The sequence below is a fragment of the Tachyglossus aculeatus genome, chromosome X1 (assembly GCF_015852505.1).
Source record: "Tachyglossus aculeatus isolate mTacAcu1 chromosome X1, mTacAcu1.pri, whole genome shotgun sequence".
In the NCBI taxonomy this organism is placed as follows: domain Eukaryota; kingdom Metazoa; phylum Chordata; class Mammalia; order Monotremata; family Tachyglossidae; genus Tachyglossus; species Tachyglossus aculeatus.
This window is the reverse complement of record NC_052101.1, coordinates 120,377,923-120,404,310: the sequence shown is the minus strand read 5'-3', so window position 1 is coordinate 120,404,310 and position 26,388 is coordinate 120,377,923. Positions and strand designations below refer to the sequence as shown.

The window sequence follows — 26,388 nt, the reverse complement described above, 5'->3', positions numbered from 1 at the left end:
ATTCTCCAACTCTGGGGCCCGGTGTGACGCGGCCGTCGCTGACGTGAGCGGGGACAAGGGCCGCGTTTGTTCCTCAGAGGGCTTGGGCTGAGCGGCCCCGGGGACAGCGGGGACGAGAACAACGGGGATAGGGACGGCGCGGACGGGGAGAGCGCCGGCCGACGGATCATGCTGGCCCACAAGCCCGGGGGTGGGCAGAGGCTGGGAGGAGGCCCCCGCCGGAGACACTCCTGCATCTGGTAGGTCTCGTCCCGGGAGCGACCCTCTTCTTCCGGGGGTGAACCTCTTCTTCTCCTGGGAAGGATGAGCCGGAGAGTTAGGCCCGGCGGGTCAAGGACGCCCTTTCCCGTCGGGCTAGCCCTTAGGAAAGCCGAGAACCAGGCCTGCCTCGTGGGCAGCGTGAAGGTCTGTCCAGAGCCAGAGTCAGCCCCTGCGGGGCCGTCAGTCGGGTGGGGACGAGGGGGCTTGACCCCGGGGCGGGGCTGGCCAGGGCAAGGGCGGGGACGGAAGCCCCTGGGTGGTCCCCAGCCGGACTCCCGGCCGCCCCCTTCTTCTCCTGGGAAGGATGAGCCGGAGAGTTAGGCCCGGCGGGTCAAGGACGCCCTTTCCCGCCGGGTTAGCCCTTAGGAAAGCCGAGAACCAGGCCTGCCTCGTGGGCAGCGTGAAGGTCTGTCCAGAGCCAGAGTCAGCCCCTGCGGGGCCGTCAGTCGGGTGGGGACGAGGGGGCTTGACCCCGGGGCGGGGCTGGCCAGGGCAAGGGCGGGGACGGAAGCCCCTGGGTGGTCCCCAGCCGGACTCCCGGCCGCCCCCTTCTTCTCCTGGGAAGGATGAGCCGGAGAGTTAGGCCCGGCGGGTCAAGGACGCCCTTTCCCGCCGGGTTGGCCCTTAGAAAAACCGAGAACCAGGCCTGCCTCGTGGGCAGCGTGAAGGTCTGTCCAGAGCCAGAGTCAGCCCCTGCGGGGCCGTCAGTCGGGTGGGGACGAGGGGGCTTGACCCCGGGGCGGGGCTGGCCGGGGCAAGGGCGGGGACGGAAGCCCCTGGGTGGTCCCCAGCCGGACTCCCGGCCGCCCCGTCCGTCCTGCTCTTCATCATTTTTATTGCCGCGACGCGGACCCGGGAGCTCTGGCGCCTGCGGCCTCGGTGTTTACACTCATCTCCGCTGCCTCTGCCAAGCCAGAATGAGCAGGGACAAGCGGGGAGAGCGGGAGCTGGGGAGGGGGCGATGGGCACTGCCCATCCAAGGGTCCTGCCCCCGACCTTGGTGTATCTGGCTTTTCCGACCAGCGCGCTTGCTGCCCTCGGGGTCATGCGCTTTCCCGGGAGGTCTGTGCCGCTGCAATAGGGGTCAACCCCCGTCGGGCGCCTCTCCAGAGTCGGTGCTGCACAGCGACCGCCAGGAGGCGCACAGACTCTGTGCGTCCCCTCTCTCCTTCCCGCGGCCAGTGCCTTGCCGCTCTTCGAACCCGCGGGCACACGGAGGAGCGCTCGCTCCGCCAGGCGGGGGAAATCGCGAGTCCGAGCGGGAAGGAGCGGCTTCGTCCCCGAAGTCGGGCTGGCTCCTGGGTCCGGGGGAATCTTAGTTCGGACCCCCCCGGCCTTAGTGGGGAGGGGAGTGGAAAGGGAGGCCGTTGGGGAGTTACAATGAGGGCGGAGCCGGGCGGAGGACTTTCCCCAACTTAGTGGGGAACAGGGGCCTCCAGGCGTGGAGTCTCAGTGACCTCCGGGAGCTGAGGTACCGGGCTTGAGAATCAAAAACTCGCGACACCCAAAAGAATACGGAGAGAGTCGGGAGTCTGGGAGGGGCTCCGGGGCCCGAGAGGATTTCTCCTCTTGCTGGTGATCCAGGGCCCGGGGCATCGCGGGGTTTCTGCGTAATGGAAATGGCCGGACCCTGACCCCGTGGTCCCCCGGCGGGGCGGGCAGCGGCGGAGCCGGACTCAGCCACTTGCAGCTGCTCGGGAACTTCAAACGTCTCGGAGCTAAGTTTGGAGAGAAAAGAGAATCAGCTCCACCCCCGCTCTTCTCCCCCCTCCCCCCACAACCTGCCTCCATCCCTCCCCACCTCTGTCCAGTTTAACTCTCCCCTTCCCGGTTGCCTTCCTCTTTGGGTCCAGCTAACGGCGCAACCCCCTCCCATCCCGGGGATGGGTGGCAGAGAGAGAGTGCGGAGGCTGTTTCCTGAGCTCGCTCAAGGGAGTGGGTCGGGGTGGCGGGGACGGGGACAGGTCGTTAAGCGACAGGTGGAAAGTGACCTTGGGGTTGGGGCCGAATTTAGGCAATCTGGCTCCCCGATCCGGGAACGGGGCCGAGGCTTCCCGATCCAGTGACCTTTCGGTCTCAGCTCCGGTCCCCGAGGGCTCGGAGCGACGTGGGAAGCGTGTTCCCGTGTGTGTCTGTGCCGAGACTTCCTCCCGCCCGCCGCTGTATTTGCGCTCGGACGCGGCCCGTTTGCTTTGGCTCAAATCCGGGCTTCGCCCCGAGGTCGGATAACTGACCGCTCCACCCCGCCGGACTCCCCACCGAGGAGCCAAAGGTCAGAATAGGCAGGTGCGTGTAGACGGAGAACGGGGTCCCTGCGGCCCCAGGAAGGGGGACTAACTCTGCTTCCCTCCCCGCCAGGGGCCCCGTCGGGGAGAAGAGACCCTGAACTCGCGGGGCTTCGGCCACGCGTCAGTCCCGGGTTCTCGGCGCCTTAGCGACCAATGAGAAGCCCCGCCGGCCCCGCCTCCGGGAGAAAAATTAGCTCTTTCTCGCAGGGGTTTGAGAGGGAGAGAGGAGAAGGGGCCGAAGCCCCCCAGGCCCGGCCGAGTCTCTTAGTCGGTCCTGGCCTCCTCACGCTCCGCCTTCCCCAAGGCCTTCGTCCGAAGGCGGAGCCTTAGATCCTCCCTCTTTCCTCTCCCCCGCCTCCCAGAGTCGGTCACTCCCGCAAAGATCAGACATCAAAGGGCATCGGTCACGCCGGCCTCTGGGCAGCCCCTCCCAGCCCGAGCGCGGCATCCAGAGAGCCAGGGGGCCCGAGGGGCACGGGGTGTGGTGCGGCGGGGCGGGGGGGAGAGAAAGGGCGAGCGAGGGAGGGAAACTAAACGAACGACGGTGCTGCTACCCGGCCCCCGCTCAACCGTGCCACTAGACAGCGCTCCTTCCCCCTCTGTGTGCTCGGTGCACGTTTGTGTATTTATCTCTGGTACAGTATGTCTGAGTGTGGTTGTGTGTGCTGGGGTCTGCCTACGTACGTGCCATATTCTTGAATAAGGGAGGAGAGGAAAGTGTGTGTCTGTCTATAGGTAGTGTGAGTGTCTGAGTGTCTCTTTCTACAGGGTACATGCGTCTATCCCTGGGTTGTATTTGTCGACGTGGGTCTGTCGCTATGGGGTACCCGTGAGTGTGTGTATACATCCAGCGGGTGGTTTTCCACCCGGAAACCTCCATGGAGAACCAGCAAGGGAGAGCCCCCGGATTCCTGCGCGCCAGACCCTTCCCCACTTCCATCTCTCTGCCTAGGCAAGGACAACCTGGGGTCTCCGGACTTATCCCTCCCGGGCCCCATATTTTAACCTTTAATGAACGGGTTCAGCCTCTGCCTTTCAGCTCACGGGGACCTCCCTGGCCTATCTTCCAGTCCCTCCCCTCCCCCCACCACGCATGGAGGGTTGGCTTCAGCCTAGAGTCGCCACCCCCCGGCCCGCGCCGCCCCCGCCTCAGGGCTGGAAAGAGTTAAGAAGAGCCGTCCCCCCGCCCCCCCGGCCCCCCCCTCCCGCACCTCCGGCCCGGCGCTGACGTCACGGCGGGGCTGGCCGGAGGCGGCGGGGGGGGCGGGCGCGGCGAGTGTCCTGCGGCGCGCGGCTTGCGCTCGAACTCGGGCGCTGCAGCTGTTTGGGCGCCGCGCGCAGCAGCCGGAGCCTGGGTCACCGAACAGAGAGGGGCACGGGAAGGTAGAGCAGAGCAGAGGGCCAGGGCAGAGTGGGCAGTGGGGGGGAGGCACCGGGCATGCCGCCCCCGCCCCGCAGGGCCCACGCCGGAACCCCATTGCCCAGACCCGGCTCCGAGAGCGCAGCACGGCAGGCAGCTCCAGCCCGAGCCCCGAGCCATGTCCCCACCATACTCGGGGCCTCAGAGGAGCTGCTGCTGCTATCGCCGCTGCTCCTGCTGCCGCCCAGGGAGGAGAAAGAGGAAGAGGAGTGAGCGGCGTGGGGCCCACCATGAGCCTACCGGGCAGCGGCGCTCCGGCCGTGCGGCTCTGCAATGGCCACCTGCTCGGTTCGCCTTGCGCCGTCAACCGGCCCATCGACATCGTAGGGAAGCGCAGACGGTAATGACCCCCCTCCCAGGCCCCTTCCCCCAACCCCGAGCTGGGAGGAGGGGAGCGGGCGGCTCAGCCCCCTTCCCCCATTCGGCTGACAGCACCGTCAGCAAGGGGTGGGCTTCGGGAGCAGAGCGCCCCCTCCCCCAAAGGCGGTCCCAGTCCAGACTGGGACTCAGACAACTGGGGGCGTGGGGCAGAGGCCTGGGGCTAATCAAGTGTGTGGGGTCAAGACCAGAGGAGACCCCGACTAGGCCCCCAAACCCTTGCCAGGCTTTGAGCCCCCCCCCCCCCCCCCCCCCCCCACACACACACACACTCTAGGGACTCCTTTCTTTGGGCAGTGTTTCAGGGAGAAGCCTGGGAGCCCTGGGAAAGGGTTTCTCCCATGTTGGAAAAAACTACTCTCCCTCTGGACTGACCTGAAGTGTGAGAGTTTCTACCACTTGTTACCCCCATGCCATATTCCCCAGCCTGGGATTCTATAGTTCCCCTAAAGGGTCAAGACTATGTGCTGTGTAAGGTGGGAGAGGTACTGGGGAGGGAGGGGGGCTGCTGTATGGCCAGGGTGCAGGGCCTGAGTGTGGGGAAGGTCCCGAGCCCAGACCTGCCCTGCCCGGCTCGGCTCAGCTTGCAGCTGACTCCTGGGCTAAGATTAGCCCACATGGAGATGGTGGAGAGGGAGTCTGAGCCCTGGAGACCCTGAGAAGGGTGGGTGGGACTGGTGCAGAGAGATTTCCCCAGAGGGCTCTTTCTGAGGAGGGCAAGGTCTCCCTAAAGAAGAGAGAGGGGCCCTCTAACAGGATTCCTGCCAGAATCATTCCTCTATCTCCCAGTTATGGTGACATGAGTTTAAGGAGAGGGGGTGTGGTCATACCCTTGAGTTTCAGTGGCAGAGAGGAAGGGTGAGAGCCTGAGCTGTGTATTGGCTCTCCTGAGGCCTTTGCCATGGTCGAGGGTCTAGGACAGTGACCAGAGAGCTGGGATTTGGGCTCTCTTAGTCATACAGCCCTCACACCTGCAGGAGTGGGGCCGCAAGGTTCCTGGGCTTGCTCAGGTGAGTTTCAATTTGAACAGTGGGAGTGAGTTCTAGGAGGGGTAGAAGAGGCATAGAGCCAGGCATGGAGGTGAGGAGATTTGGAGAGCTAACAAGAGGCCACCATGGAGAACCAGGCCAGAGGTCCCCAAGCTAGGATGCAGGGTCCATGTCTCAGAGTGGGTGGAGCTGAGCTGAACCAGGCCAGTATGGGCACAGAGCTGGAGACGGGAAAGGAAGCTCGTTGCTGGACATGTGCCCTGGCCATCAAGCAAGGGCAGAATGGGGTGAGGTCAGTGCTAGAGGCAGTCATCCAGCCAGCAAGGAAGGCACATGGAAAGACTCTGAGTATCAGAGTGGGCAGAGAAAGCCACAGGGCACCAAGCAAAAACCAAATGGGCTTGCCCGTCCAACCAACTCCACTCCCCTCCCCAGTGGAGAAGTCAGAGAACCAGGGACCTGGGCTCCTGCTTCAGACCCGCTGGCCTCAAAAGAGGTGCCAGGTCCCCAGAAGACTTAAGGGAGGGGTGGGTTGGGCACTAAGGCCCCCTGTTTGGGGGAGGGCATGACCCAGTGACCTGCTTGGACTCTCCCAGAACCACACTCCATGTGTTCTGGATGCCACTGGTGACTACACTTCTGCCCACCTCCACTTTCCCCCAGCTCACACCAGCTGCTCCCCACTTCCTGCCACACACACAGCGTGTGTGTACCCAGGGATGTGGAGACACATATATAAACACTCACGGAGACACACACTTTCACCCAGACACACATTCCCTCACACAGCGATGCCCATAGATTCACCAGGACTTGCTTGTGCATGCATACACACACACACACACACACACATATGTCATAGCCCAGTCTCTCAGAAAACGGTTTAGCCGCAGGGCTGGCTGTGGTTTCCGGAAGGAGCAGTAACACTCCCTTTCTAGGGCCAGCACTGGAAGAGGGTGAGCGGGCATGTCGCCTCCAACCTTTGGGGAGGGGGAGACCAGGAGAGGGTGTGGGTCCTCTGCTTGGCCAGTGGCGTTTGCCCAGGTCATTCAGTCGGTCTCCCACCCCTGTCTTTCTCTAGGAGGGGAGTGCCTCTAGGGGTGTGAGACCACAGTGAGGGGGGGGCGCTGGGATGTGGGCTTCCCCCCCTCCCCAGGAACCTCCCCTCATTTAAATAAACCCTGAGCTGGAGCCACAGCAACCCTGCTGTTTCCTAAGAGCAAAAAGGGAGTTCTGGGGATGAACCCAGTGTTTTTTTCCAGTGAGCCCATTGTTGGGTAGGAACCATCTCTATATGTTGCCAACTTGTACTTCTCAAGCGCTCAATAAATACGATTGAATGAATGAATGAATGAATGAATGGAGAACCTGGAGGGATGGGGGACCAGGGAACAGAGGAAGCAGGAGGCGACCTTCATGCCGTCCCTGTCATGTTCTTCTGCCCAGTGCCCCAACCCTGGTGAGAAAATCAACCAAAAAAAGCACCTGAGCTGTTGACTAAGGGTACACTGTCTGTCTGTACTAATGGGAGAGCGCTCCCAGGGAATTCTCGTGTGCCAGAGCCGCCTGTGTCTGGGCTGCGGAGATTCACTTCATTAACCACTATAACCCTCTGGTCAAAGTAAACGCTTTGCCTCCAGGACCCCACCCTCTGCCCCTTGCTGTATTCCCTGCACTCTCCAGGACGTGGGCAATGTTGCCGGAGAAGCCGTGGTGGGAGTGGGGGGGGCCGACAACTGGGTGGCCCTGCCTGGGGGCACAGAAATCCAGGGGGAGCCGGGGAGAGAGCCAAGCGGGCCAGGCTTGGGGACGGGGGAATCATTCTTCAGGCACTGTGCTCCTCCATCTTGTTACCCTCCTGGGGCTCACTGGGGAGGCCCCTCCCTACCCTCCTGAGCAGAATGGATGTCAGGGGCCTCTGGTGGCTCTATGGGGTCTGGTGAGAATGGGCAGGGGTGGGGAAATGAACAGGTGAGAGAGGGGTGAGGCTGGGAGAGCTGGGATCCCCAATTGGTTTAGAATAAATGGAGGAAGAGTAGGGAGGGAGGGAAGGGGACAGTGGGGCCATAGCTCTTCCGAACCGAGAGAAAAATAGTGGCACAGGGAAAGAGAGGTGGGTGAGACTCACCCCCAGGGAGTCTGCAACCAAAGTGGCAGGAGACCCCAGCATCCTGGTTCCCGGGGGTCCCTGACGCCACTCAGCTCCTCTATGACCTGCATTTCCGCTCGACTTGTTGGGAAATTTGGAACAAAGAGTCTCCTGTGCCGCTGGCCCGTCTCTCTCCCCAGTGAGGTCCAGCAGCCGGTGTGATGACTCACTCATTCCCACTGAGCAGGCTGGGGAGGGATGGAGGGGTGGGGAGGGAGGGGTGTGTGTGTGTGTGTGTGTGTGTTGGGGGGAGCTGGGGGAGGAGAGGGGAGAAGAGGGGAGGATTGGGGATGGCTGGGAAGTTACGAATTTGCGCAGTTCAAGACGGCCAGTTTACCATCTGTCTGGGGCAGGCCGAGAAAGATTGACGGTGGCGGGGATGTTTAGAGGAGGTTGAACGATCTTGGGGGGTGGCGGGCCGGTGGGGAAGAAAACTCCCTGTAAGATGAGAACAGTGGTGAATCCCTGGCAACCCTGATAAAGGTCTCCTGCATCCCCCTTGCTTTTTCCACCTCTGGATGAGAGAGATGAAACGAAAGAGGGAAAGAAAGGGGAGAGGGGGCTCAGAACTGGCTTAGGGGGTCGGGAGGGGAGGACGCGACAGACTCAGGCCAAAGGGAAGGGGTTGGGTCCACGCCACTCTGACTCTCTCTCTTTTCCCCTTTGCAGCTTTGACCTTGAGAATGGCCTGTCTTCAGGAAGAAGCCCCCTGGACCCCCAAGCCAGCCCAGGCTCAGGCCTCATCATCCAGGGGAACTTTCCACACAGTCAGCGGCGTGAATCCTTCTTGTACCGTTCTGACAGTGACTACGACCTGTCGCCCAAAGCCATGTCCCGGAATTCTTCAATCGCCAGTGACCTGTAAGCAGCCAGGGCCCCCCATCCAATCCAGGGCTCTTTCGAGAGACAGAAAGAGAAAGGGGGAGGAAAAAAAAATCATCTCCTTACATCTCTTCCCTCTTTTCCCCGCTGCTCTCTTCTTTTTTCCTTCCACCTCTCCTACCTCCTATCTTTGCTCTGCTGCCCGAGTCCTCTCGGCTACCCTCCCTCTTCGGTAAATCCCTGACAGTCTGTTTCTCTCGCAGACATGGAGAAGACATGATCGTGACCCCATTTGCACAGGTGGGTGCTTTTCCCCCCATTCTCTTCTCCTCCAGTCTTGGAGCAGGGTCCCCCAAATCCCATTGCTTCCTGACTGCTGGGGCCGGTTCTCTGGGAAGGAGCCGCTTGGCCCTGCACTCCTGCTGGCCCTAAGCCCCCACCGTCATCTCTGGCTCCCATGTCCTGACCCACGGCCAGAGCCATTGGACTCTCCAGCAGGGAGGTGAGGGTGGTCGGATGCTAGGAAGGGAGCGGAGTGGAGTCAAAGCATTGAGGAGGGGGAATTCTGGAGCCGGAGAGGGGGAAGGTTCGACCCTGTCACCAAGGCTTAGGGAACTGCCTCTCTTCACCCAGGTCCTGGCCAGTCTGCGTACAGTGAGGAGTAACTTCGCGATGCTCACCCACCTGCAAGATCGAGTGGCCAAGTGAGTGAGAAGGGGGACGGGAGACGGGAGTGGCCGGGGGTGGGTGGGGTGGGGGAGGAGAAGAAGAAGGATAATGGAGTCCTGGAATCTGGGCAAAATGACCCTATGGCAGCCCAGTGCCTGACTTGGGTCCTGAATCCTGCCATCACCGCCCCCGTGGCCCTGAGCCGCCTCGTTGTATCCCTTAGGAGACCGTCCAGCAGTAACCCCCCCTCCGGCTGCAAAACACCTCTCCCAGGTAAGAGCAGGTCGAGGACTCGTCTTCCCGATCCTCGGGCCGAACTCCAGCCCGGGATTCCGCACGCTCCCCTTGGCCTCCCGGCTCTCCCCACCACTGCGGGGACGGAAAGTCTCCCGCTGACGTCATCCCTTCCATTAATAAAGCTCCCGGCGCGCGGCCCCGCCCCCCGCTCGGGGCCCCTGGGACCGCCTGCACGCCAGCTGCTCTGCGCCTCGTGTGCCTCTCCCTCCTAGTCCTAAACCCCACCCCCCTCCCAATCGCGAGTGCACCCATGTGGGCACGGGGAAACCCGGAGGGCGGTGAACTCCAGCCGGCTAAGTTCGTCTTCGGAGCTGGCTCCTTGCGATGGAGCTCGGGAAAGGGAGAGGCTGACCTCTGGGAAATAAGCCTGGTTGGTGGGAATCCCACTTTTTCTGCGAGCTACCCCGACGGGAGGCACGGCCCCTTAGAGCCTAGAAGTTGTTCCCCGCTGTGCTCCGGGGCTGGGGCACCGGGGGGTCTCCTCATAATGTTTGGACCTCAGAGCCAACCTCCCCACCCCTCCATCCCTCAGCTCACTCTTGCTGAGCCCTTGCAGCCATTGCAGCAGTCCTTGTTAAAGAAATTCCTACACTGTTGATTCAAGTGATGAATGCTAAATTGAATATTATGCTGTGTATAATTTGCAATCCAGATGCCCATAAAGCCCCCTCTTGCCCTCTCTGTGGCCTGTCTGTGGGGCTTGAAGGTAAGGAAACGATGTGTCAGGAAGCCCCCGAGCCCCCTGTAGAAGAGGCCGGTGTGGAATTAAGGTCTGTAGGTGGAGACTCAACTACGAGTGACCTATAGGGGATTTGCCTGTGGGATTCGGATCTCATCCGCCCCCCTTTGCCCCCCACCCCACTACCACACTCTCCTCACAGAGGAAGCCTGCCAGAAGCTGGCGATGGAAACGCTGGAGGAACTGGACTGGTGCCTGGACCAGCTGGAGACCTTGCAGACCCGGCACTCGGTCAGCGAGATGGCGTCCAACAAGGTGAGCCTGCCAGCCCCAGCTCTTCCTGGCCCCAGGGGGCCCGGCAGAGAGGAAGGAGAAATGGTGCGGTGTTGGTCAGGGCCATACTGGATCGCTTGATCCGTGGAGCCCAGCTCTGCTCTGCTGGGAATTCATTCATTCATTCATTCAATCGTACTGAGCACTTTCTGTGTGCAGAGCACTGTACTGAGCGCTTGGGAGAGTACAATACAATAATAAACAGACATATCCCCTGCCTACAGGAGCTTTGTGGCAGGAGAGGGATTTAACCCTCCAGTTCCCTGATCTGCACCACCTCCTGAGGCTGCTTTACCTGAGGAGCTCTGCAGAGAGGGCAGGAGCGCAGAAAGACTAATAGACTGGTGAGGGCTCCTCAGGAGTATGGCAAAGCAGCACCTCATCTAGTGCACAAGGGTGCAGCTACTGGTTCCCCGACTTGGGTCGGAGTTCTCCAATCCTATCCGAAGGCATCTGTGCTTCTCTGTGGCTTGTTGTCTGCACACCCCCATGCCCCCGGCTCCTCCCCCTCCCTCCCCACTACAATGCCACTTTCTGCAGGCTGGGGTTGGGGGACTTTACACACTTGTGCAGGCCTTGCCACCAGGGCCCCGGCCACCTTTTCCTCCCTCCCCCCTTTCCTGTTTGCTCTGCAGATGTGGTCGCGGTCAGCCCGGCACAGCTGGATCTGTGCGTCATCTCCTTTTCTCTCTGTGTCTCTAAAGTAGACTTAAAACCAAAAGAAAAAAAAAGCTCAAAGACGCCCCAAGCCTGACCTCACGGGTAACTGCTCTGGTTCCTGGTGGTGACAGCACCCTGCATCCCACAGACCTGCAGGAGAGGAGGGGCCCAGGGAATGTTTGTTTGTGAATATGTATATTTGTGTATATGTGTATGTATGTTTGTGTGCGTGCATGTGCATATCTGATTCTGTACAGCAGGTCTCCCCGAAATGTGTGTAGTCCCGTGTCTCTGTGTCTTTGTATGTGTGGATATGCCTGACCAGGACCTCTCTCAACTGTGAAAATAACTGAGTTTGGAAAGGCTCAGGGTGGCCTTGGGGGAAAACCACTCTGGGCTGAGGGGGTTTTGTGGGGGTGGGAGGGGGGCACAGCCTGGGTCGGATGACTTTCTAAAGGACTCCTGTGGAGCTGGTGGCCATAGTTCCAGCCTCCAGGGCACCTGTTGGTCACCCTCTGGGGTACGGCACCCTCTGCAGTGCTTGGCAGAAGCCAAAAATAAAACAGTAAGAACAGCTGGGCTCAGAGGAAGGGGCTTTCCAGCCCTCTCCCAGAGCTGCCCTGGAGGATTTGGTTGCAGAGGGTGGTCAGCTTGGGAGAAAAGGAGCTGATTTTCCAGGAGGACCAAGGGAGGGGTATGGCAATGTCATGCCTTTGCTGTGACAGGCAGCCCTTTGGAGCTGCAATGTTCTATTACCAGAGCCCCCCACCCCCCCACCCCCGGTCCAAACCGTGTCAGTTTCAGTTCCCTAGGACTTCACTAGGGACTCAGGCAGGACGACCTTAGGAGGGGCCCACTCAAGGCTATGGGTGTCTTGTGTATATTGGGGGGAAGAAGGGAAGGGGGGCCGGCATCCTGTTGAGGGACCCCCATGGAGCTGGGGGCCAAAATTCCAACCCCACCTGAGGAAGACCAGTCCCTACAGAGCAGGGGAAGGGAGAGATCCCTGAATGGGGAGCCACACCCGACCTAGAGTCTGCCCCTTCCCAGGGCACTTACGATCTGAAGCCGGTTCCTTCCTTGAGCTCTGGGGTGGTCTTGAGGTTGGAGAGTTGCCTACGTGGAGCAACTGAGTAGAGTGGGGTGGTCTATATGGTCAAGGGACTTGACATCTAGATTAGGAGGCTAGGGACTTGGAGATCGGTGCTCAACGCTGCACTCTTTGAGGCTCGGAAGAGTGACTCCAGAGCAGGGTCTTTCCCACTGCCTCCGTGAGCCCCTCACTTGGGGCACTTCCTTAGTCTCTGCCTCCGTTTCCCTCTCCGTGAGATGGAAAAGAATTTCCCTTTCCCTGTCTCCGTGCCGGCCTGGGGGGCCGTGAGGCCGAGCGGACTGGTGGAAAGAGACCAGGGTCCCCATCGGTCCTGTCCCTCCTCCCGGCCGAACGGCCACATCCCTTCGAAGGGCCCCGTCTGCAGTGGGCTGTCCTCCGGCAGCAGCGGGTGTCGGCCCGTCCCTATTAGCATCCAGCTCCGCATGCCAGCCGCCGGGGCTCCCTGTCTGGCCAAGCTCCACTGCAGAGAGGAGGGAACCCTCCCGCCCTCTCTCCTCGGGAAGGAGACAAAGGGAAGGGGAGCGCGGAGGGCGGCCCGTCACGGCCGAGGAAGGGTTAATCCGATCGCCGCTCTTCCCCGGGGTCTTGCGGCGAGGCCGGTGCCAACCAATGACCGCCCTGGCTGCTCTCCTGCCCCTGTTGCCGAGCGCTTTCATTGGCCGGGGGGCCGCTCCCACGCGAGTCGGGAGGAGAAGGGAGGGGCGAGAAAAGGGGGGAGGGGTGAAGGACGTCCCCGTGTCGCACGCGGGGAGCCCCAGCTGGGTTGGCGCAGACATGCAGCAGGGACGGAGCCCCCCGGCCCGGAGCCGGCTCCGCAAGCTCCGTCCCCGAGGCGCCCTCCGGCCAATCCCAGCCTCCCGGGGGTACGGGCAGCTGCTACCGCAGGCTCATCCCAGGATCCCTGGGAGCCCGTGAGGCTGCGGCCCGGGGGGCCGAGCTGGGCTCCCTCTCCTGCCGCGATGCCCGAGGCTCGGGCGCTGCTCTCCGGGGCCCGGGGCGGCAGCGAGGTAAGCGGCTTGTCCGGCCGGCGGGCGGCAGCCTGGGGCAGGGCAGGGTTCCCGGTGACGCAGGGGAGCGGACAAGTGACGCGAGGAGGGTGCTGCGCCGCAGCAGGGGCGTCTGCCTTATCCCCGGGGTCGGGGGTGGGGGGGGGGAGCCCTCGGAGGGGGGTTTCCTACGGAGCTGGAGCCCGACCGGCTGGCGGCGGGTCCTGTCCTCTTTCACCCTCGCTCTCCTCCGACCGGCCTGGGGAGGTGGGGGAGAGATGGGACGAGGAGGGATGAGAGAGAAGTCTGCGGTGGGTCAGGAGGAGAGGAACCCCGAACTGCGCAGGGAGTCCCAGCCTAGACCCGTACTCCCCGCTTTTCCATTCTGCCGCTCCAGCTACTCCCCACTCTCCAGGCAGAGGAAGGGTTAAGCAAAACTCAGCTCCTCTACCCCATGCAGCGAGGGGGACAGGACGGGGGAGCGCCCTTCTTTGGTGAGGTCTGGAAGGGGCAAGGGAGACTCCTGGCGATCCTGCGGCTGCAGGTTCCTGGTGACTCCGAGCACTGGTGAGGCTTGGTGAGACCCGATCGTCCACCCAAGGGGCACACTCCCGTCCATGTGCACACACCCACCTGCTCGCCAGGGCTACTTGCTTCTCCAGTACCCGGGAGAACAGGACGCCAGTTTCACAGATCCCAGACCTAGAAAAACGTCCTTGAGGTAGGGGCTTAGAGGAGAGTCGGGACCATTAGGGGCTTTGACAGAAATTCTTCAGGTCTCCGGGTTGGCAACAGTAGCTGCTAAACTAAAACTCTGCTAAAGTTCAATTTGGCCTCACTCTACGGGCACCCGGGACTCACCACTACTTTGGGAGTGGAAACAGGCTCAGAAAGAGGCGTGTGGGCAGCACAGTGCCGGCAGAGCTGGGAACAGAACCCAGGAGTTCTGGCTCCCCAGGCTAGAAGTGCGTCCATTGGACACAGACAGCCTGAAGAGCCCCAGGGAGTGGACGACCTCTTCTCCCCCCCCCCCCAACCCTCAATTCAGGGCTGTCCCGAGCGAGCGACTTCCCCTCCCCAATTTGGCTCCATCAAGGCCCCTGGGGTCTCCCTGTATGGCCCAGAGACCTGAGTCCCCAGTGCGGCTTTCTGAGCCTTTCGCTTTTTCTGTACAGTTCAAAAGGATGCTGAACCGAGAGCTGACCCACCTGTCGGAAACCAGCCGCTCTGGAAACCAGGTGTCTGAGTACATCTCCCGTACCTTTCTAGGTGAGAGGAGGGGGCCCAGGGGCTGTAGACGGGGGAGAGTAGAAGAGAGGGGCAGAGGGGACAGCTGCTAGAGAAATGTTCCGTGGGTTCCCTTTGCCCCTAGAAAGCTTGGAGCAGTGAGAGTCAGAGAGGGGATAGGGCTGCAGAGAGGTGACACTCCCAGTCTGCCCCCCGCCCCCCCAGCCCCGCAACCTTTTCTCTGGGACTGTGCTTCTCTGGAACTTGTCCAGCGGAGTAAGGGCTCTAAAATCTGAGCGACAGCTGCTCCAACCCGATTCCTACTCTCTTAGAGTAGCCGGCCAATAGGGGGAGCTGGTGCCCTCAAAACTCCCCCAAATGGCTAGGAGCTGCTCCTCTCCCCGGGAATTGATGGGTTCGTTCTCTGTAGGTCCCAACCCCTGTCCCTGGGTGCCCTCAGCTGTAGATTGAGTAGAGCAAATGGCCTTCTCTGAGGAGGCGACTGGGTGCTTTCCCGACCCCGTGCTCGAGGCTAGGCCCAGACAGTCTGACTGGGATGGGGGAGGAAGGGGGGTAAGGGTTGGGATGGCGGGGGAGGGAGGGAGGAGGGAAGGGGGTCCTCTGGTCTTTGGTTTCCCACTGCTGTGTTTTCCACCAGCTACTGGAACTGAGGAGGGACTGGAGGAAAGGGGCAGTGAGTGGGGGGGCGGGGGAGGGAGTTTGGTCTTTGAAACCTCAGTTTAAGGGAAGCACCAGCATTCCTCCACACATTGTCTCTCGTTACCATGGCAGCGGTAATATTATTAGACCCAACTTACGTCAGTTCTTGGTGTCTAAATAATATTAGAGGGGAGGTCAGTGCGGAGCAGGGCGGCAGTCCCGAGGAGGGAAAGTAGACCGGAGTTTTTCCAGCAATTTAACTCCATCGGAAACTGACATCTGAAGATACTTCTCCAGGCTGGGCAGCTCAGCAACCCATTCCTAAGTGGGTGGTGTGGAGCCAGAAGGGGCAGCAGCAGGCCCAGAGTGAACCCCAAGTGACTCACAGTCCTGGGAAAAGACTCCTGGGTTGGTTTTTAGGGTTTGTGTGTTGTTTTATCCAGACACCTCCTCCCCTTCCCTCCTCCCTCTTTCCCTTAGGTCCTCCAGGTCCGCAGTGGAGGGGAGGGGCTGGGGAGTGGAGAGCCAACAGCTTGGGGGGTGGAGGGATGACTGGAGGGGGCCCCCCCTCAGTCTGTGCCTGTGGGTTGTGAGGTTTAGCCCCACCCCAGGTTCTCTAGTTCACAGTCACTTGTCCCAGGCTGGGGGTGTGGGGAGCTGTGAGCCCTAGGCCTCCAATTCACTGGAAATCATGTGCCCACCCCAGAGCTGAGGGTGAGGGGCATGGGGCGAGAGGATCGGATGGTCGGGGGCTCACAGGAGACTGCCCACTTTCTCACCCCACCTTTCTCTCTGTGGCTGCTTCCTTGCAGACAAGCAGCATGAAGTGGAGATTCCCGCCGTGCCTAAGAAAGAGAAAGAGGAGAAGAAGAGACCCATGTCCCAGATCAGTGGGGTGCGGAAGCTGACCCACAGCTCGAGCTTCTCGGGCACCAGCATCCCCCGCTTCGGCGTCAAGACCGACCAGGAGGGGCCTCTGGCCAAGGTAAGCGTGCCGCCGCCCAGCCTGCTGGGGCCCCCTCTGGGCTGGGGCGCCGGACTTCCCAGCATCCTCGGCAGACCGCTTGCTTCCCCCCGCAGGTGGTCTTGGCCTCGAACCTTTGCCCAAGCGGTCTGCCAGACCACCTCCCAGCCCTCCTTCCCAGTGCCGCTCCTCTGGGCTCCAGGAAGCTTTCCCCGATCCACCCCTCCTGCCCCGCTATCCGGGGCCCACTTCTCTCCCCCAGCTTGTTTGTGTCATTGCTAGGTCTCTGTGCACCCTCGGGTGTGGATTGTCTGCTTGTCTGGCTTCTTCGATTAGATCGGAGGCAAACTCTCCACCCCGGACCCCTTGTACCCAGGACAGGCTCATTACGCTGGCTGACAGGATGTGGGGCTAACTTTCACATCTCTCCTAGGAGTTGGCAGACACCAACAAATGGGGCCTGGATGTGTTCAGGGTGGCAGAGTTGTCTGGGAACCGGCCCCTCACAGCCATCATGTATAGCATCTTCCAGGTGCGGAGGCAGGAGGGGGTGTGGTGGGGGGCTGGTGGGGGCCAGGGGTGCTGCCCGGCTCTAGAAGTACTCCCTGATCTGAGCCTCAGGGCAAGGGTAGTGGGCAGGGGTCTAGCCCAGGGTTTAGCTTGACCACCGGCCCCCCTCACTCCATTCCTCAGGAACGGGAGCTGCTGAAGACCTTCCGGATCCCTGCCGACACGCTGATCACCTACCTGCTGACCCTGGAGGATCATTACCACTCAGACGTGGCCTATCACAACAATATCCATGCAGCTGACGTGGCACAGTCCACCCACGTGCTGCTGTCCACGCCAGCGCTCGAGGTGAGGGCAGGAGGTGGGAGGGAGGCCCAGGGCAGGGCAGGGGCCACTGAGCTCCTCTCTCTGTCAGGGAGTCCTGAGGCCCCCTGACCCCTCCTGACCCCAGCTCAGGGCAGGCCTGGCCCCCCACTCAGCCTGGGCCCAGAGCAGCAGCTCCAGGACTGTCTGGCCCTCCGACCTCTTGGAGGGTGTTGCCTCCATCTGCTCCTCCCCACAAGCCTGTCACCCCTGCCCGCAGGCAGTGTTTACCGACCTGGAGATCCTGGCTGCTATCTTCGCCAGCGCTATCCACGACGTCGACCACCCCGGAGTGTCCAACCAATTTCTGATCAACACCAGTGAGTTGGGTGGTGGGGCGGGTGGGTGGTTCCCCTTGCCCCCTGGTCCTCAGGGAACTGGCCCTGCACTTTTTCTCTCAGGGGCCTGGACAGCAGTGGGTCAGAGGCAGGAATCTGGGGGCCACTGGACTGTTTCTGGGAGCAGCTCCAAGGCCCCCTTGGCCCCCACTGGGGCCTCTGGGTGAATCAGGAAACTCCCGACTTCCCCAGAGGGAAAAGGTCAGCCTGTTTAGGCACATTGCATAGCAAGAGCTGAGCAAATAGTGTCACTAGGAGGCGAGAAACAGGGGGACCCCTGTACCCTGTTTTATTTTCAAAAGCTTCAGGAGCTGGTTGTGCTTTCTGACACAAACTGGGCTCTCCCACTTCTGCCCACCCCCTCTCCCAGACTCAGAGCTGGCTCTCATGTACAATGACGCCTCTGTCCTGGAAAACCACCACCTGGCCGTGGGCTTCAAACTGCTCCAGGAGGAGAACTGTGACATATTCCAGAACCTGAGCCCTAAGCAGCGGCAGTCCCTCCGGAAGATGGTCATTGACATGGTGAGGCCCCAGGAAACGGGCGGTCTTCTGTCTAGATTAGACCCCGCCCTGGGAGTCTCCACATTCGTTCCTGGAATCTACCTCACAGGGGAGACCTTGGAGCAGCCCCTTCTCCTACACCTTGCTCCCTCTCCAGCTCAGCCTGATAGCTGGGAGCCCTGCTCAGACGGGGTCAGAGCCCAGAGGTGCCCTGGTGGCAATCTAGCAGTCCGATTCCTGGGCGACCCACCTATCCATCTCTAGTTCTTTGACTTTCCTCCCAGGGGCGGTTGCGGGGAGGGAGGAGACTGCAGATCAGCTGCAGTTCTCACACTCTGAGACTGGGAACCAGGAGCTCGTGAATCTGCCATTTTGGGGTTACCCTTGAGGCCTTGAGTCTGGAGTTTAACTCCTGCTCCCCAGCCTGGAAGGGCGTGAAGATTTCAGCATTAGTGTGCGTGGAGCGCTGTGGAAGGGAAATGATCACTCCGTCCCTAGAACTGTTTCCAGTTAGAGAAAGGCGACTAGATGCAGGGCAGTCAGCAAAGTTGAGTTGCCCGTGGGCCCTTTCCTCCTCTCTCATCCTCCTCTTTTTTCTCGGCCCCGGCAGGTGCTCGCCACGGACATGTCAAAGCACATGAACTTGCTGGCGGACCTGAAGACCATGGTGGAGACCAAGAAGGTGACGAGCCTGGGTGTTCTGCTGCTGGACAATTACTCGGACCGGATCCAGGTGGGTGGGGCTGAGGCTAGGAGAGCGGGGCTTAGACCCCAGCGACAGGGCCCTGAACCAACTCTTGGGGGCCAACTTCTGGCTAGTGTGACATTGAGCGGGGCAGCCGCCTGGCCTCATTGGGGTTTCCCGGCCAGGGCTGGGCCGGAGTGGGGCAGAGTGGCCCCCCCACCCCACCAAGCCCCACCTCAGTTTCCCACATGGAATGGTGAGGCCTCGGCAACATCCCACAATCCCCTTGGCCTCCTTTTGCCCCTGCCTCGCTCTGAGCCTGGAGCTGACTCTTCCCTCGTAGCTGCTACCTACACTCCACCTCCAAACCCTTGCCTCCCTCCAGGTCCTGCAGAACATGGTACACTGCGCCGACCTGAGTAACCCCACCAAGCCTCTGGAGCTCTATCGGCAGTGGACTGATCGCATCATGGTGGAGTTTTTCCACCAGGGGGATCGGGAGCGAGAGAAGGGCATGGAGATCAGCCCCATGTGTGACAAGCACACAGCCTCCGTGGAGAAGTCGCAGGTCAGTGGAAAAGACCGGTAGGGTGATGCTTGGGGCGTGGGACTGGAGGAAGCTGGGGGCGGGGAAGAGTGGTTCCCAAGAGGCCACTATGGCAGCCAACATTCAAACTCTGGAGCACCCTACAAACACTTCTAAGGGGTGCAGGGAACATCCATCGGCCTGGGGTGTCTAGGAGTGGCCCTTCTTGAAGGCAGAGCAGTGGATGAGAAGCCCACTGAGGACCCTTCCAACCCAAGAGGAGTTTCTGGCTAGGGAGGGGTGGGGGGGCATGGCAGGGGGTAGCGAGGCCTAGTCATGCTTGGGGTGAGCAGGCCGAAGGCAGGGGCCTGGAAGAGAGGTGCCAAAGGGAACCTCAAGGAGACAGAGCCAGGGAGACAGACCCCGAGTTGCCTCCTCTGTCTTGTCTCCCAGCTGACCCTCCTTGATCCCGCTCCCTGCCCTCCCCCCCCCCTCCCAGGTGGGCTTTATAGACTACATCGCACACCCGCTGTGGGAGACCTGGGCCGACCTGGTGCACCCAGATGCCCAGGAAATCCTGGATACGCTGGAGGACAATCGGGAGTGGTACCAGAGCATGATCCCCCGCAGCCCAGACGAGGCGGCCTCGGAGCAGGACGGGGGCAGCAGCGACAAGTTTCAGTTTGAGCTTACGCTGGAGGAGGAGGAGGGGGAGTCAGATACGGAGCCCGAGGAGCCTGAGAGCCCGGCCGAGGAGGACAACAGTGGCAGCGACTCCCGGACCCTGGCCACCGACGACTCGGAGTCTGCCGAGGTGGAACCGCTGTCCCCCGAGGCTGGGGGCGGGGGTGCCGTGGGGAAGGGCGCCCCGGGGGGCCTGGTGGGGGTGCATAGCTCCAGGCCCCCCATCCTGCTGGGGAAGCAGAAGGAAGCTTTGCACTTTGATAACAAGAGGACGCTCTCTGGGTTGGAGGCCAGCGGACCCCTACCCCAGCCGGGGAGCCTGCAGGAGGAGGAACTGGGCTTGGATCAGGAAGGCAACTTCACATTTCTCCCCCTGGGAACATAACAGGAAGTGGGGCGCACAGAGCTGCCTCTCTCCGGGGCCTCAAGCTGCACCCCGGACTTGCGGCTTTAGGATCCTTCTTTTCTATAAGAGTCTTTTTTTTAAAAAAAGAAAAAAAACCCAAAGAAAAAATCCCCAGAGGACTAAAGGACACGAGGGATCCTTTTATTTAAATCCAGAACTCAGCCCCGGGCCTCTGGGTGGAACAGGAGGGAGCCAGCTGTCGGCCCAGGCCCCAGGGCCCATCCCCAATAAGGGGGGGAGGGGGAGGAAAGGGGGGGAGGGGCGGGAGGGGGTCCGGGCCCCCGGATTGGGGAGCCCAGGAGGCTGTTGGAGGGAGGAGGCATCTTCCTGGGAACGGCTCTCTCCAGCTCCGGGCCGTGGACGCGCCGTGGGGCTGGGGACCTTGCAGGAGCAGAAGAAAGAAAGAAGAAGGAGAGAAAGAAGGATGGAAAGAAGACGGGATGGACGGAAGGCAGGAAGGAAGGAAAGCAAGAAAGCAAACTTGACTGGATCTTTCCAACCAGAGGCTGGAGCGGCCAAATGGAGTATTGTGGAGTATTTTTTTTTTTTCTTCAGTGTTTATTTTTTATGATGATGGTGGTTGTTATGATTTTATTCAGCACTGCTGCCCGGTGAAGGTTTGTGCATACCTCACACATTGGGTTTGCAACCTGCTGATTTTGAGTGCCCCTTGTGACCCTCTCGCCCACCCTCCGGCCACTGCCCGGTGTGGGACCCATCTGTCCGGCCCTCCAGAGAGGAGCCATTCCCACTGCAGCTGGCATGATGGGCAGGAGAGGAGGGGCGAGCGGTGGGTGCTGCCTCCTTTGCAGCCTCCCGCCTCTGGCCTGCTCATCCCCTCCAAAACCACAGGCCAAGGCACTCGCTCTGTTTGGGTTTTTTGGTTTGGTTTTGGGATTTGTTTTTTGAAGGAATCTTTAGAGGTTCCAACACCATGCGCATCAGCCCTGCCAGAGGAGAAGGCTTCTGCGCCCGCCCAAGCCACAGTGACTTCGGGCCAACTTCCCTCATCTCCCCCTGCCACAACAGTGAGGCTGCCTAGATCTCCTGGGTCCCTGGCCTCCCTGTCTGGATCCCCGGCGCCAAATGTGAGTCGAACCCTGACTTTGGGAGCCTGTGATGTAAGTGGCCATTGTCCCCCTCCCTTCCCTCCCACTCCCCTCCCCCTCCCGGGGGGGGGGGACTCGGAGGGAGGAGCGGGGGCCCCCCGCCATCTTTCGGGTCCCTGCAGCAGAGTCTGCAGGGGCAGACCCGTGTTTTGGCTCCAGCGATGCGTATTCCCACCTTGGCGTCTGGCAGAATCTCTGAGGCTTTTCATTGTGAAAACCGAACCTGAGATGCGAGCTCTGTCCACCCGCTCCCCTTCCCCCAGTCCCATCCAGAGGCCTCCACTCTCCGCCCAGGACTCTGGCCCTGGCGATTTCTACCTTTACTGCACACCTGCCTGCAGACCGAAAGGGAGGGGGAGCACGCGAAAGTCTCATCCGTGTTTGACCCCGATGATTGTGCCGGGCCACTCCAGGGCCCAGTTAGAGAAGCTGTGGGGGTGGGGCCTGGGAGCTTTGGGACACCCTCTAGTGACACAGGCAAAAAAGTGGGTCCCACTGCCCATCCCCATCATTATGCCCACCGGGGTGCCTGTCCCCACTCTGCCCCAAGGCCCCGGGCTGAGGTCCCATGGGCGCCCACACTCACATTCAGCCCTGGTTGGGATCTTGGCTCCCCGCCTTGGAAATGAGGCTCCCCCAAAGTATTCCTTGGGGAGTGGCTAAATGTTCTCTTGGCTCTCGAAAGCCAAACTGAGATCCTGAAAATCAGTCCCTCCAAGACCCAAGATCCTGGGCCCAAGAAGTGAGCAGCAGCAGCAGCTCACAGCCCAAAGTCCCGTTCTCCCCACACCCGCCCCACCGCCACCCCGGATTGTCTCTGACTTTTCGTATCGTGCGTAGGTTGGGTAAGAGATTGGAACAAATCCTTTGGAATGACTCCATGAGGAGGTGTAAATAAGCCACCCAGATAGACAGTTACCCAGCAGGCCCCGAGGGCATGCCTGGAACTATTCCTTCCCTAAAGTTGTAGAAAGTCTCTTTTAAATCCCGCCCGGTGGTTTGGCTCACCTGGAAACCGGCAGGGCCAGGAGAGCCGTTATCAGCCAGGTTCCTGCCCTGCCACCGTGCCACCGCTAGCTCACCAAAGGAAGCCCCCGTGCAACTTTTCCACGACTGTCGGGTCTTGTACGGAACCGCCTGGCTCGGCTTCTCTCACACCAGCCTTGGGAGCTTGTCTCGGAGGCAAAGGCCACCCGGTGACAGCACCTCTGATTGGAGGGCTGTGATTTCCAGCGGGTCTGGCTGGGGAGGAAGTTTAAGGGGCAAGCAGTGCCTAGCCAGAGCAGCCCAGTGTGTCCTCCAGGAGGGAAGTGCTGCTGGACACTGGTGGGTGAGCAGGAGGTTACATCCCACCGGGCCAGGCGGTACCCACCAGGACCCGGCTCCCTTTGGGTAGGGCAATGGCATGTGATCTCCAGGAAGGGGACCGTGCCTACCCCCAGGGCTGCAGCCCAGCCCAGAAGTTAATGGAAAAGGTGTGAGGGAGGCCCCGGGGCTGGAGCTGGAGTGGGGGCCACTGCCCCCACCCCTGCTGCTGCTGAAGGGAAGGCCAAGCTTCTGGGGAATGTGAAGCTGGCCCCAAAAGCTCCCCATCCCTTGAGGGTGGCCCAGGGAAATGAACAGAGGCTATGTCACCCTGAGCTTCTGGCCCCAGGAGCCTCCTGGCCTGTGCGGTGCCACGCACGGGGTGGAGGGTGTGTGCCGGTTGCCGGGGTTTAATTTATTCGGACCCAGTTTCACGTTTTATAAAAATTTTTGTAGCTCACTTTTTAATAACAACTTTCGCCTCTTCCCCCCCGCCCCGCCCCCCCACCCCCCGAACTCCGTACACACACCCGGCACGCATCCCGTGGCCCACGTGGCTTCCTGTCCTGTTCGCACTGGTTTTCTGTGACCTGCACTGGAGATGCTGCATTGTGCCCTTTTGCCGGGGCCACTCCCATGCTCGGGTCTGTCCCTGGTCATTGCTGTGTCCTCGTTGGGTTTTTGATTTTATTTTTCTGCCGTGTATCTCAGGCCCCTTCCTCCTGCTGTGTGATCTTTCTATACGAACCCAAAGTCTTGTCTCGTTCCATGAAGCTACAGGGTTTCAAATACTGAATGTGGCAGGACATGCTTAGAGCCTGTTTTCTGGGGGTTGGAGCCCAGGTGTGATGGGAGGAGGCAGCTGGAAGCCGACAGGCAGAGCTGGAAGGGCCCCAGTGCATGACTTGCTGGTGCCGTGTGAGTGTGTGGGGGGTGGGGGTGGGGAGGGCTCAGCGCAGGGAGGTGGGAGAACAGAAGGATTTTCAATTGCCATGAACTTGAGCCAGGTGGGGCAGGTGGCGAGGGTGAAACTGACCTAGAAACTAAGTCTAAAGAAAGCCGCCCCCCCCCCCCCCCATTTTAGCTGGGCCAGCCGCTGCCCCCTTAGCAACTGTGAAAGCACAACACTAAAAGGGTCACCCGCTCTGGGCATGGCCGATTCTCCAACAGCCATTGCCGTGATACATCATTCAGCCTTGGCCTGGGTGACAGGACAGCAGGGTCTGGTTTGGAGGTTCTAGAGACCCCCAGAGTTGTTGGGGTTCTCGGTGGCCAGTGGGTTTGGCGGCGGGGGGGGGGGGGGGGGAGACACCTGTCAGGCCTCAGGGATCTATATGGTTGGAGACAAGAGACGTGTCCCTGCAGGTTCATGAGGCCACTGCCCCATACCCCTTCTCTGGATTGGGATGACAAACTCCAGCCCTGGCTCTCTTGCAGCCTGCCCATTTCTGGGTGGAACCCCAAATCTGAGGAACAGGGGAGGCCCCCACCTCTCAGTAACTTGCTTTCTTTCCACCCCCGTCCCCCACCTGGCTGAGCTTAGAGGGGAGCCCAGAAGGGTGCTGCCGGCCGGCAGCCCTGCTGCATCCCTCCGGCTGAGAGGGAAGGAAGAGTTTGTTGGGGGATGCTCCCTGGAGGTCTCCAGCTGTCCCAGGCATGATTCCTCCCATCAGACTGGGCTCCTTAGCTGCCTGTTGTTGCCAGTTGCGTGTATTGTAGATTTAGGATAAAAAACAACAAAATTGAATCCAAGAAGCCTGATTGCATTTCTCTGTGTGTGTGTGCGTGCGTGCACGCGCACGTTTGTGTGGATGCGGGCCCTTAATCGCCACGTTGCTCCATCCCTGAGGTCTGAGGCCCTTGTCCTCTCTGGACTAAGCTCCCTGCAGGAGCTGGTGGGGAGGTGGGAGTGCACCAGAGGGTGCTGCTTAACCTCTCAGTTGTCCCCTCGCCTGAGTCTGCCCACCCTGTCCAGGTGGTAGCTCGGCTCTGGGTACCACCTCCGCTTGCCCCAAGTTCTCTGAGGAGCCCATACCCTCCTAACACCTCTCCCTCCCATTTAGACATGGCTGGCCTCAGGTCTCTGAAGAGGAAGCCCCTTCCACACTGCTTAGATTTCCTGGCTACTCAAAGGGCTACTAGGAGGTCATGCTGGCCAATCGGTCTGTCCTACGAGGCACGAGCTAAAGTCTGGGCCTCTCCACCCTCTCAGGCTCCATGGGGCCTCAGCCATGGCCCCTATCTCAGAGAGAAATGCTCTTCCCAGCACCCGGGGTGGGGCGAGAAAGAGAGAGAGAAAAAGAAAGAAGGGAGAGAGGAGAGCCCAGACAATGTTGACGAATTGGTCGCCCCCTTCCTCCCCCTGCACTGATCACATGGGCTGGTGGTTTAAAAGAGCAAACAGGATTTCATCTGAAGGGCCTTAATCTTCTCTGGGTCTGAGCTCATTGCAAACCTCCCTCCTTCCAGCAGTTGCTAATGCAGCCCGGCCCCGGATGGCAGTCAAAGGCTATGGAATCTGTCCTCAGGGAGCCTGCCCCCCCGCCCCCCCCACCCTTTCACTTGCCTTCCAGTGGCTTTGGAAATATCAACTCTGGTTCAGTCCTTTGCTCCCCCAAGACCCTGGTTGTAATTCACCAAAAGGAAACCATGAGGGAAAATTTGTAGACAGTCAGTACACAAACATAAACACACTCAGCATTCCAACCTCTACACAGAATCATACCAGCCTCAAACTTTTCTCCCTTCAGCCACCACCTACACACGAAAGACCATTGGCTTTGATTAGCCCTGAACTGTGGGACCCTCTAATTCAAGACCTAGAAGACAGCTTCTTTCCAGACTTTCCAGTTGGTAGATGATGACCATTGCTGATCTTCTCTAGAAACCCAGCCTGAGCCCCTGGCTTCTAGTGTCCAGGAGGGGTGAGGGCCCTCTTAGGCTGTAGGGGAGCACTGTGGAGAATCAGGAGAGTCAAGGTCACCCAAGTGATACTGAAGAAGTCTTTACTCTTTCCCGATGTGGGGAGAAGGAGAGACAAGGTCACCCAAATGATACCAAAGAAGTCTTTACTCTTTCCCAATGGGGCTCATAGGCAGCTGCCAGCTGTCTCCGAATTTTATTCAAATAACTCTCCCTCCCTTTGGCCCATCTCTGATTGCTCCCTGACAGCAGGGTCTGTTTGTTGCTGTCACTTTCCCAGTGATGGTCACCCAGGTCCAATTGCTGTAAACTATCCTTCAAGGTCCTTCTCTCCCTCCCGCCTGCCTAATGGGTGAGAGCACTCCTACCCACCAGACCCCCAATTCGTTGGAATTTCGCTGGCCATTCGCCCCAGGGGCTCGGTGAGGTCCAAACTGGCCTAGTGAATGGGTGTCTGTGAGGCTGTGAGAAAGGGGCTTCTGGCCCCAGCTTCCCAGACGGAGTTCAGCGGAGGCCGGGTCCCTTTACCCGCTGTTCCTTGTCAAATCCCTCCTGTGTCACTGGTGACACCTGGGCAGAAGCTTCCCAGGACAAACAAGACCAAGGCCCATTTCCATTTCCTAGATTACGTTGGCCCACCGCTTTATGGGACGGTCAGAAGAGTCTGATTCTTCATGCCTCTGTCCTGCAATCGTTTGCCCCATTGCCAAAAAGAGCCGCGGGGACGAATGTCAGGTCAATGGTGCCACCTGCTGGCTAAAGAGTCGTCTTACCAGAAAGCAATGCTAATTGAAGGCTGATGGGACGGACGGGTCAAGAAGGCCGAGTCCCCCGCGGGACACAGAAGCAGGGAGGCTCGCGGACTTCCCTCCCGTTGGAGTGGAAGGGCCCGGCTGGCGGATGGGGGAGGCCTTTCATTTGAACCCGGGAAACTGAGCCCCTGACTCCCGGATTAAAGCACATGCCAGCCCGGGGCCACAGCCAGGTGCTCTTGTTACTCTCGAGAGGGGGAGGTTCGTCCCATATAGGAATTAGTTCTTCATCGGCCTGGCTGTACCATTTGATAGTCATTCTGGCCTCCAGTTCACGAGTTTAGCGGCACGTTGAGAATTCTCACTCCTTGGTTTGTCTGGAATACTT

General features: G+C 60.4%; 1 protein-coding gene across 6 annotated transcripts in view; it reads left to right on the top strand.

The window, feature by feature from the left end:
• The window catches only part of PDE4C (phosphodiesterase 4C), a 28,560-nt gene extending 4,487 nt beyond the window's left edge, over positions 1 to 24,073 (top strand). Inside the window, exons 2-16 of one of the 6 annotated variants that reach the window (XR_005457338.1) lie at positions 8,155 to 8,346; positions 8,571 to 8,607; positions 8,941 to 9,011; positions 9,200 to 9,249; positions 10,155 to 10,267; positions 14,221 to 14,314; positions 15,745 to 15,917; positions 16,330 to 16,428; positions 16,590 to 16,754; positions 16,990 to 17,089; positions 17,478 to 17,632; positions 18,222 to 18,344; positions 18,682 to 18,864; positions 19,276 to 19,636; positions 20,260 to 20,347. Coding sequence is in view for 5 of the 6 variants with exons in the window: in XM_038772174.1 (XP_038628102.1) it covers positions 4,200 to 4,309; positions 8,155 to 8,346; positions 8,571 to 8,607; positions 8,941 to 9,011; positions 9,200 to 9,249; positions 10,155 to 10,267; positions 14,221 to 14,314; positions 15,745 to 15,917; positions 16,330 to 16,428; positions 16,590 to 16,754; positions 16,990 to 17,089; positions 17,478 to 17,632; positions 18,222 to 18,344; positions 18,682 to 18,864; positions 19,322 to 19,891 (2,235 nt within the window). In the remaining variant the exon portion in view is untranslated. Of the gene's footprint in view, positions 1 to 88; positions 240 to 3,895; positions 4,310 to 8,154; positions 8,347 to 8,570; positions 8,608 to 8,940; positions 9,012 to 9,199; positions 9,250 to 10,154; positions 10,268 to 12,883; positions 13,067 to 14,220; positions 14,315 to 15,744; positions 15,918 to 16,329; positions 16,429 to 16,589; positions 16,755 to 16,989; positions 17,090 to 17,477; positions 17,633 to 18,221; positions 18,345 to 18,681; positions 18,865 to 19,275; positions 20,136 to 20,259 lie in introns of those variants that run through there. The other 5 variants (XM_038772175.1, XM_038772176.1, XM_038772174.1 and 2 more) reach the window with 5 other exon arrangements.
• Positions 24,074 to 26,388: the final 2,315 nt, after the last annotated feature.